This window comes from Acartia tonsa, chromosome 3, assembly GCF_053477335.1.
Source record: "Acartia tonsa isolate MP-2025a chromosome 3, ASM5347733v1, whole genome shotgun sequence".
Classification (NCBI taxonomy): Eukaryota; Metazoa; Arthropoda; class Copepoda; order Calanoida; family Acartiidae; genus Acartia; species Acartia tonsa.
In genome coordinates this window covers 42,376,619-42,388,063 of record NC_137262.1, presented here as the reverse complement: position 1 = coordinate 42,388,063, position 11,445 = coordinate 42,376,619, and the positions used below count along the sequence as shown (strand labels likewise).

Here is an 11,445-nt window from a genome sequence, read left to right as displayed (position 1 = left end):
GATTAAACAAGTAGGATTTCAGTCCAAGGCCTCGGAAATATCTTTGCAAGGATTATGATAAAAATATTAAATTCATAGATGTTAATTTCATTTGAATTTATTTACAATTCTTAACAGTAACAGGGTGTCTGTCTTTTTGTACCTAAGAATATCGCTAACCGCTGAACCGATATGGTTTTCCTTTACAGGGTAGCTTCTCATATGTCCTAGAAAAGTTTATAACTATTTATCCCAAGATAACCCCCCCCCCCCCTAGAGGCCTCTAGGGGCCTAGTTGCTTGTATTAAAAGAAAGTAGTTAAAATTGATTCTACTCATAGCTACCTTGTCTCATGTTAAATAGAAATATTCCTTTACAATATAATGCTATTCTTAAAATGACTATTCCATATGTTAATAACAGCAAGCACCAAGTGCGTGACAAGTGCTATACAGACCTTCTAAACGTCATTCTTAAAATAGAGTAGCTTCGCTACTGACAAATCCGAGTGATGTATGAAAGAGAGATACTTATACAACAATATTTTAGGATAAATTATAAATATTAGGCAATAATCATATGATTTTGATTCCTTGCGTCTTCATATTTGAGAAGTATACAGTTTAGAGCATTTGTTTATATTTTTAGTTTCAGTTTAAATGCTACAAAGACAAGGTCATATAAAGAAAGATTAATAATTGATAAACTGATTATAATGTGAGTGATTAAAGTTCATTTGAAGATTAATTTAAAACAGATTAAGTCCAGCAGCTCTATATTTTAAACCAGCACTTGCAAAGCAATAAAAATGATAACAAATTGCAATTTATGGATATTTGATTTAAGAAATAATGGGGGTTTTGTAAACTTTCTTTCTCTTCCTTAAATTTTCTATATAATTCTTCCTTTCTCTAGTGTCTAATAGTCTCTTTTTTGTTTCTATTTCTCAAAATATTTGCTTATGCTGAGATTTAAAAAAAAAGCTTTGCTACTATTAAACACAATCTTCATTGGGTTAACCAAAGTATTAGTATTAAAGATAATTTAAAAATAAGGCAAAATAGGATGGTGGGGAGGGGGGGGGGGTTGTTTATTACTTTAGGTTATGTTATGTTACATTGGGTAAGGGCACTCCGCAGGTATCTGGAATAAAAAAATATCACCTCCCCCCTTTTTTTAAAATTATACAGGGGGGGGGGGAGGGTGTTGTATCAGGGCTTAACAAACACTTTGTGTTAAAAAAGGAATAAAATAATTGTCTTAATATTAGATAACTTGAGAAGTACTTTCCCTAATTTTGCACACAAATATCACGAAGTGATCATTTCAAATCATTTATTTGCCCAGGAAACGCAATTCATCGTAGGTTTTATTTGAATTACGCTTGTCCGTCAGTTTATGGCTGGGATTCTTAAGAAGCAAAATTATAGTGTTATATGATTAGGAATTTTTACCTACTCTATGTTTTGTATAAAGTTGGTCAGTCTGTTGGTAATTCACAGCGGATTGGCCGCATCTTAGCATTCTTAGCCGCGGCCACCCTAAGCCACAAAGAGCTTAATGTAAACTGAGCCGCAGCCACCTCATTATGATTATGTGGCTGTGGCTAATTACTCAGATGAGGCCACACTTAGCATCATGGCTGTGATAAAGCTGCGACCGATGCCGTAATTAGCGACCAACGAAGTTTTTGTGAGGCCTCACAAAACATTTAAATCTAGATGATGTTGCAAATGTTATATTTACATTTTTAAACACTGCATTAGATAACTTTTTCATCCTTGTTATTACAGGGATCTAAATGGATAAGATAATGGACGATAACTTAAGGTATATCCCCAATGATAATTATCAAAGTTAACCTCTCTGTAGGTTAAAATTAGAGGTTGAAACGTTTAGAGACTCAACTTAATCAACCAACCAATCAAAATTCCATAAAAATCTCCATAGTTGTAAAGCCAACGAATCATAAAAAGTTGTTTTAAACTTTTGGAACTGGTGTAATAAAGAGCCGAATGTCCCTTCCCTCCCTGTTGTAATTATGCATTCTCATTTATGTTTCTATTTCAGACTGATATGTAGTAGCAAGAAACAGTATTTGCAACAAAATTCATATCTCAAAACTCAGTCACAGTATTACTCAGGGATTATTGCTAATCATATTCATTTTAAATTATACAAAAAAAATACATTTAGTGAAAAATAAAAATGCCTGTCTTTACCAAAAAACGCAAAGAAGAAAATGTTTCTTGCTCTGGGTGAGTTTCTTATTTAATTTTTGATTTTCAGTCGCCATTTAGTTTGTGATTGGCAGCTGTATTATTGAAATTTGAAGCTGGCCGTGGTAGTGGTTTGGAATTATTAAGCCGCAAGAAGTCACTAATCAATAAAAATGGCAGCATCGGGCTTTATCAATCAACCCAGGGAGAGGGAGGGAACAATGGGCTGTTTATAACACTAGACCCCAAAGCTTTATAATAACGTTTTCTTTTGGCTTTTTCAACGTTGGGGACTTTTATTAAGTTTTGATTGGTTGGTTCATGAAGTTGAGTGTTCAAACCCTTTCATCTAATGTAATCTACAGAAGCGGTTATTTCGTGTATCGTCATTGAGGGGTGTACATAAATTTTTAGGCCATGGCTTATTCCTTCAGATCCCTGCCTAAAACTTGTAAAAGAAAAAAGTCTTGAATTGTACCTTTTTCTACTTTAAAATTTAAAGCCAGAAAGAATTTCCTGGCCCATTAATAGCTGCATTTATTATTTCTGCATATTTGTTGAATAGATTCTCAAGCAAATAATGTCGAAATGTTGAGTGTTTTGAATCAAAGCTTTACTTCAATTTACTCCATTTTAAACCATAACTATCTATAATCAACTGAGACAAAGGGAGAGGTCATTTTCTAGTAAATCCCGTAAAGGTGTGTGTTATAAGGCCTAAAAATAGTAGTAGAACGATAAGGTGCTCTAGATATATGTATTCCCTATTGAATAGAACAATAGGGAAATTTTTTTTTTTTTTTTGATAACCGTACCAGGATTATCTAAAAAAAATACGAAATTTCTATCAAACGCTTTGTTTGGCTCAAACTGACAAAAATTTAAAAAAATATAATTATAATAATAATGTTTTCTATAGGTACAAGGTAAAGGTTAAGAACAATCTATACCATTAAACAAAGGAAGAAGTCATTCTTTACAGGTTGATTTATTATAATTATATATTTTTTTTTATTTGTGTCAGTTTGAGCCAAACAAAGCGTTTGATAGAAATTTCAGATATTCCAGGTACGGTTATCAAAAAAAAAAAAAAAAATTTCATCCCTATTGTTCTATTCAATAGGAAATACAAATATATAGAGCACCTTATCGTTCTACTACTATTTTTAGGCCTTATAACACACACCTTTACGGGATTTACTAGAAAATGACCTCTCCCTTTCTTATTATCTAAGGTTTATTCTTTTGATTTGTCCGTCAATATCTCGCTAATCACTGCAAACCTATTGAGTTCTTCCTTTTATAAAAGTTCCACAGAGTTTCCAGGAGCTTTCCTTAGCATTTAGCATTTTAGTCTAAAGATGCCCCCAACAGAATCCCTTGAGGCTAGGCACAGCAACTAGTATTTAAATAATTCTTTTTATAAATTTTAGAAAAGTGCTGCGTGACATTGTTCCTGACTTGGTACACAAAAAATTACTGCGCGGCATCTTCAATCCAACCTCTCTTCCACAGAAACTAAACACTAAATTACTAAGAGCCAGGTAAGATATTAATCCAACCTCTCTTCCACAGAATCTAAACACGAAATTATTAAGAGCCAGGTAAGATATTAATCCAACCTCTCTTCCACAGAAACTAAACACTAAATTATTAAGAGCCAGGTTAGATTACTAATAATAAGCGGTCTTTTCAATTTACATTATAACTTGACACATAAACATTTTTACCAAGTAAGAAACCAGGGCTCGGCAGCGACTAAACCTCAAATTTAAAACCGTTGTTTTTTTCTTCACGTATTGCTAATTTCTTTTTCTTTCAACCGCAGCCTATTAGATAAAAATTCAATAACAGACTCTATAACAGTTTTCATTAGGTTTTAAACTGAATTTAATATGTACCGTAATTTTGGATGTTTAATTATTCTATTATTAATCTGTCATTTTCAGTAATTAAATTACTACTTTTTATTTAACTTGAATTTAAACATTTTTCTAACATTCAATATCTGATAAAATATAAGAAAAATTAAAAACTTTTAGACTAGACACAGTTTTCGGGGAAGCTTTATGTTTGTCCAATCAGGTTTATAAGAGCCAGACATTCCCATTATCTCATCCTTGCCAAAATAAATTTTGATTAGTTTAGCCATTTATTAAGGAAGCCATTGGGTTGAACAGTAAACACTTATATAGAACCCTCACATCTAAAATTTGCGATGAACGAGTCGTGTTAATTAAGCCGAATCCTATAAAATTTCCAGATTTTCATGTACTCTAATAAAGTCATACTCGCAGGGGGCTGAAGTAACAACCCCCCCCCCCCCACAAACCTTCCTACTGACAAATAAATAAGGATTATTGTAGCAACCTATATTGATGACAAACTTTCCCCTGTCAATTTTTCCACATATTTTAAATCCATCTAATCACTTCTTTTCTTTTAGATCCTTGGATTCTATGATATCAGTGCTGCTACAGAGAGAACAATTATACTCGTGTGATAGCCTGCCCACCCTGGAGCCCACAGCATACATGGGCTCCCAGAGCCAGTACACCAGGCGGGACTCCGGATACGTCGGCTCCGTTGAGAACACGCCCAATAAAGATTTGTTATTCTATATGGAGATGTGATTTTAATTGATAAATTTACAATAATAAATATATATGTGAAACTTTCTAGTTATATCTAGATTAATAATTTGAAATGTGTACTGTATATAAATTTAATTAACTATAAGGGGATGATTTAGTGCACGATACAAAATCACAAAAATCGGCTGAAATTACCTTATATATTTTCAAATTAATTCAGTTCAGTGACTTGGCATGGTCAATGTTGTTCTTTTTAAAAAATTTACACAAAACGGTTTTAAAACAATATTTTTACATGGAAGGAGAGGACAATAGTAGATTATTTTCTTCCTTATTCTCTAAAACATTTGATCACTAAATGCTGAATTTATCAAAGAAACATTAAAAAGAATATCAAAATAAAAATATTTATACATATACCATTGGACCAACCTTGTTTTTTTTTAAACTTTAAACACAAGATATAAATCAAATGCCACAAAAAAAGTCAATAGTAATGAAGAATTGAATAACATTCATGTAATCTTTTTTCATTTCTTAATGATCTTATATCAAATCTTTTTTTTATATTTATCCCTTCCTTTATAAAACTTGATCTCATTTAAAAATTTAAGTTAAACAAATAAAAGTTTATAAATAATCTAAAAAGTACACATCAAATATTATTAAATAGCATTATTTATAGATATTTTAATATAATAATCTATTTTTAAGGAAAATAAATCTTTTTCTCGTATTCATTCGAATCCGGTGGATAGGAACCGGTTCTCATCCATACGAAAAAACTATGTCTAGCATCGTATTATATCCAGTTTTCTACGAATATAGAAATGTACAATCATAAGATTTTAAGTCGAAAATAGGAAGGAGGTTTTTCAACACATTTTTATAAGCTTCTTATGGCCAATGTTTTTAATGGTCTTGAATATTTTAGATTATAGGCGTACGTGTTGCCACCATTAAAGTTGAATAATAGATTTCCCTTATTTCTCCTACCTTGGAAAAAAACTGTGCATGCAGGCAGGAAGGGTGGGGACATTGGTCTCTTCACTACAGTAGTCTCCAAATTTTTATGATTTTTGACAATTTCTTATTCGTTGGCTTAACAACTTTGTGGACTTGAATTTTGATTGTTTGGTGCATTTACTTGAGTGTCCAAACGTTATATCCACTAATTATAATCAACAGAAAGGGTAATTTTGTGCATCATCATTGGGAATGTACATCAATTTATCAGCCATTGTCTTATCCCTTTAGATCCTTGAGCATTTACAGTTGTTAGACAAAGGACCCTATTTTACAATTCTGATCTTGTAAATTCTAATTTAACCAGATATATCTAGAAAATTTAATATAAACAAGTAACAATTGAGAATTAATAAATTTATTTCATTAATCAATACAAATAATTTTTAAAGATTTAATAAGAAAGTTTGAACACTCTCATAATAATTATAATAATATAATATTATATAAAGAATTGTAACACAATAGGTAGGTTTACTGTATAATGCCAGAAAGCATAAAAATAAAAATTGATTTATATTTTTTTGCTTCAAAAGCTATTATATATATTAAAGAATATTTAGGCATTAAAAATTAGATTTTAATGAAAATTTAACATTTTAACACCTAAAAATCCTTTAGAAAACAAAAATAATTCTCGGTTTAATATAATGATGATAGTATAATACACACAGCAACCAAAAAAATACAATAAATGTAAAAGCTCAATGGAACATTTTTAACATCCAACATATTTCATTATCCAATAGTTTCACTTTGTGCGTAATAAGGGTGGAGATAATTCAGTAATATATCAGTTTTAAACTTATTCAACAATATGTTAATTTGGTCTTAGAAAATAAAAGGTTTTCTGCTAATTCAGCATTTTGTGTGTAGACTCCTAATTGTTCACTTTAACCTTTATTTTGCCTAAGGACCAGAATAACATGGTGCTTTAATTCCTTAAATAACTAGGGCTATATAAAAACTTATGACTGGCATGCACGATACAGCTTTAGAATGGCTAGGGCTAATGGCAACAAAAAAATGTACCTTTTCTCAAAAAACCATTTCAGAAAAGTATAAAAAAATCTAATTTCTATACACTTAACTTGCTCTTATGCTTTTTTTCTATAAGGATTTAATAATATTCAACAATGACACAACGGTAAACAAATTTAAGTTTTTAATAAACAAGGAATTTTTCGCAAAAAAAATATTCTGAAATTGAGGTGAAACCATTTAACAATTGATAAAAACATTTAGATTAAACAAACAATAATTATTCCATCTATATTTTTAACAAATGCATAATATCAAATATAGTCAAAACATAATGTAAAAAAAAGATCCTAATATTTGTAGATTGGACATTAAAAAATTTATATTTTTTTGCATTGTTATGCAGATTTTATTATAGCTCAACTAGTCTTCATTTTATTTAAATTTTTATAGAAAATACTACTGAAATTTATATATAATCTTTAATTATAGATCCTACATGACTTCTAGAAGAAAGGATTCTAAATCTAAGTAAAATCCTAAACCTATGATTGCTTCACTTTTATGCTAAATTTTTTATCTGATAAATAAAAATAATAAGCAATAGGTTTAGAATTTAAAGATCACAGCTTCTTTTTATATGGAGTTTGGACAAAAAGCAAGGAATCAGATTAAAAATATATTTTCTTAAGTTTATTTTTGTACATGTTATGATGTAGAAATATAATTCCAGCTATAGTTTAATTAATATAAGATGTATTTAATATATATTGATTTATCTTGATTGAGAGTAAAGATTGGAAGATTGAATTATTTATTTTTACTTATGTTTATATTTAATATTAACCACTAAGCATTGTATTTATTAAATAGGAATGTATGTATATAATATATACAAGCTTTGCTAAGCTTTTAACATTTTAATATTGTATTGAACAGTCATATACAGTAAATACAGATTAATGGGGTAACTGCATTAATAACTGGACAATCCATATTTACTTTTTAAAAAATTCTCAAGTCCTACTTATTCAGCAGTATCCCAAGATAACTGAATTTACATTATTTTATTCAATTTAACAGCAATTACTGCGGTGTATGGCACATAAGAGAATATACCACTTAAAATTCTAATTTCACCCTAACCATAAAAATATGCATTTCATTATTACTTTAGATAAAATTTTCTCAAAAATTGATTAACAACTATTTCACTACTTATATGATTTTACAAAAATAATGATATTAGAGAGCTTTTATGTTATTATTTTTCTTTTTTTATAAGTCTACTGAGGATTTGAATAGGTTTTGCAAATTTTCTTCTTCTGATTACATTGATTTTGGTCCTGTTGTGCTGACCGCTTGGTGGCGCCTCGGGTCACAACAATCTCCAGTCTGTTCTCCTGGTCACCAGTCATGTGATCATTGTATCCAGCAGTCACGTGATCATTGTATCCAGCAGTCACGTAGTCATTGTATCCAGTAGTTACGTGATTATTATATCCAGAAGTTGCGCGATTGTTATATCCAGCCGTCACGTGATCAACATATCCAGCAGTCGCATGGCTATTGTATTCTTGTGTATTACATTCATCACCGAGGCTCAGGTGGATGGTGGTGGGGGAGCCGAACCCGACATCCTTACGATCTGGCGGTGGGGTCAGGTCAGACATGTTGCTACCACCTGAGGAATTTGTTTCAATAACAACAACATTTATGTTATCATTAGCAGCACTATGATCATTATTGTTATTTTTATACATGTTTATAGTGTCATTACTTAAAATATTCCGATTACTTGTACAGTCTTGTTGCTTGGAGGAGTTAACTGTGATGTTGGTGCTGTTAGCCTGAGGAACAGCCACAACACTGGCGCCCCCAGCGGCTGATGAGCACACTAGCGCACAGGGCGCCACTACACCAGCGCCATTAACAGCACTAGCGGCGGCAGAGCACACTACTATGGTGAGTTCAGCTCTGCCGCCACTGACCAAGTCTCAGGAGGTTGCCATCTCTCCCTCCTGTGTGATCTGTTCCTGGATGGTGGGTACACCCGCCTTGGCCCGGCGTTTCTTCACCAGGGCGGCATTAGAGTCCAAGGGTTTCTTCACAAGGAAGGGTTGATCCTGAAACAAATTTTCATGATTATTTATGTTGATGAAAGATAAGTTGTGATAAAAGAAACAAGATTTTAGAATAGTTTTCGCATCGTGATAAAGACAGCTTTCCGCGGATATTAAAATGAAAAATAGTAAGATTAAAACCAGATTTGTTAGACCAGAAGGCAAAAAACAAAGTAAATTAAAAATTATATCAGGTAAAGATTTCAGAAGTGTTGAATAAAGTATTTACCTGGTCAACTCTCATCTCCTTGAGAGCCAGAGACATGCCCTGCTGGACATCTGGCCACTGCTCATTCTCCTCCTTCAGCACATCACTTGTCAACAGTGGCGTGCATGGAACCACGTTGTATTGCTGAAAAATTAAAAAATTTTGAAAGTTGTAAAATAGTTATTTCTCGCATCGTTTAATAAACAGCTTTCCGCGGATATAAAAATGTACAATTATAAGATTAAAACTGGTTTTAATCTTATAATTTTACATTTTTATATTCGTAGAAAGCTGGATATAATACGATGCTAGACATAGTTTTTTTCGTATAGATGGGAACCGGTTCCAATCCACCGGATTCCAATAAATACGAGAAACTGCTTTTTATGCTAGACATAGTTTTTTTCGTATAGATGGGAACCGGTTCCAATCCACCGGATTCCAATAAATACGAGAAACTGCTTTTTACTTACAACTTTAAAAGATGTATTTGTAAGTGGAATCATATATAGATTATTAAAAAATTTTTGTATGGGTGTAAAAAGAAATATTGTTGAATTGGAAGCAGCTTACAGTACCTAAAATGATGTCATCCAAAGATAGGCCAGTATACATTTTACCATTGGTCAATTACTATGTATATTATATACTTGCCTATCATTTGTATTGTGTCATTTTTTTATAGGCACTAGAAGCTGCTTCTAGAATTGTTAACTAAATGTACAAGAAATAATGCCCTAATTGGATCTTAAACTTAGTTTTACAACTGAATAAGCTAGTAACATTTCTACCGCAAAACGACAGATATAATTGTAGAAATAAGCCTAAACTCATACTAAGAAAGCATAAGATTTATAGAACACATATTGAATATTGAAAAAAAAACTTACTGAGATCCATTTGTTCTTGATGACTTGGTCAATTGTTAACCTCTCCTCGGGGTTGGTCTTCAAACAACCCTGAAAATAATTTCAATTAAATTCATTCTCAAAATCATGGAAACTTAACCCATTTGCAGTCTATACCTCCGACAATTAGCTTACATGTCATAGGATTAATTTCTCCGTCGATTAAGTCAGTCAGTTTATTACATGACTAGGCGAGTAATTCTCTCCAACCCCCCCTAAAATAATCTAAAAAATGCAATCATGATGCTTAAAAGGAAATTTATTAAAAGACAGAGAAATTATTTTTTTTAATCTTAAAAGAAAAAAAGTTTCATAAGTAACAAATATTGTTTCAATTTTCCCTGTGTTATATAAAGTTATCTAAATATATGATTTAATAATATTTGATAATTAATTTTGTGCTATTTTTACTTTGCAGATGGACATATAAAAATATGGAATTATATCATTTACAAACTGAGATTTCATTTTTTTAATGAATTTATTTTTTAACTATATAAATACTTTTTTCAACATTTTCTCTAATTAATCGTTTTTTTTTCAGACAATATTTTAAGTTGATTTAGAAAGCGTTTTCTATCATATTTGATAACAGAAAAAAATACCCTTAGAGGTTCGGGATTGAAACACAAACCAACACAGGCAATTATACTTATAACTTTGCCCCACTTTGTATCGACTTAAAAATAAACAGTGAAGAAAAACATTGTGGGACAATAAAATAAAACCCAGTCTATTCTTAAAAGTCTAATGTAAAAGTTACAAATTTTAACAATAAAAGTTTGATTTTCATCTAAACTTTTTTCGTTTATCATGATGCGAACTTGCTTTGCAGATAAATGAAGAAACTTTAATTTTTTAAAAGTTTTATGAAGATTAAATAAATCTTAAGATTATGGCGCTTAATCTTTGTTAAGTATCTTTACAGTATGGCTTCGAAACCGTCTAATATCCGCTGGATAAGAATCGGTTTTAAGCCATACTGAAAAATAATGTATCGTACCTTTTCATACTCAGTTTTCTACGAATATAAAAATCTACAATCATAATACTAAAACCAGTTTTGTTAGACCGTGCCTTCGGCATCTCGGGGCTAGGTAAGAAAACTAGTTTTAATCTATTTTTTTATATTTGTACATTTTAATATCCCATATATATAAAGAACTATTTCTGTTTAAAATATCTTTCATGTAAGTCTTAATAATGTATGTGATTAATTAATTTTAAAAAGCACACGTTTTATAAACCATATTTGAATGAAAGAACCTAATTCTATGAAATTGAGCAATGTAATGAATTATAAAACATGAAAAGTAATTTAAAAACATTGAAATTTTGGAATTTGAGAGAAAATACAAAACATACAAAATAATATAAATAAGTTAAAAGTTAGTTTAGTAGAAAAGG

At 30.8% G+C, this 11,445-nt stretch overlaps 3 protein-coding genes across 6 annotated transcripts in view; 1 reads left to right on the top strand and 2 right to left on the bottom strand.

Moving 5' to 3' along the window:
• Window positions 1-2,031: 2,031 nt before the first annotated feature.
• On the top strand, window positions 2,032-4,872 carry LOC145314242 (uncharacterized). The gene is made up of 3 exons (XM_080154077.1): window positions 2,032-2,237; window positions 3,632-3,742; window positions 4,645-4,872. Exons 1-3 carry the CDS (start codon window positions 2,188-2,190, stop codon window positions 4,829-4,831), a joined length of 348 nt encoding a protein of 115 aa, XP_080010203.1. The 5' UTR covers window positions 2,032-2,187; the 3' UTR covers window positions 4,832-4,872.
• A 1,288-nt stretch (window positions 4,873-6,160) lies between these two features.
• On the bottom strand, window positions 6,161-8,562 carry LOC145314241 (uncharacterized). The gene is made up of 2 exons (XM_080154076.1): window positions 7,972-8,562; window positions 6,161-6,354 (listed from the first exon to the last, which is right to left on the bottom strand). The coding sequence occupies exon 1, from the start codon at window positions 8,560-8,562 to the stop codon at window positions 8,086-8,088; it is 477 nt and encodes a 158-aa protein (XP_080010202.1). The 3' UTR covers window positions 6,161-6,354; window positions 7,972-8,085.
• The window catches only part of MAPk-Ak2 (MAP kinase-activated protein kinase 2), a 55,380-nt gene continuing 50,095 nt past the window's right edge, over window positions 6,161-11,445 (bottom strand). For all 4 annotated transcript variants that reach the window (XM_080154074.1, XM_080154075.1, XM_080154073.1 and 1 more), the window contains 3 exons: window positions 10,021-10,089; window positions 9,152-9,274; window positions 6,161-8,925 (listed from right to left, as the gene is read on the bottom strand). In XM_080154074.1, the coding sequence (XP_080010200.1) occupies window positions 8,797-8,925; window positions 9,152-9,274; window positions 10,021-10,089 (321 nt within the window). In that variant the 3' untranslated portion in view covers window positions 6,161-8,796. The remainder of the gene's footprint in view (window positions 8,926-9,151; window positions 9,275-10,020; window positions 10,090-11,445) is intronic.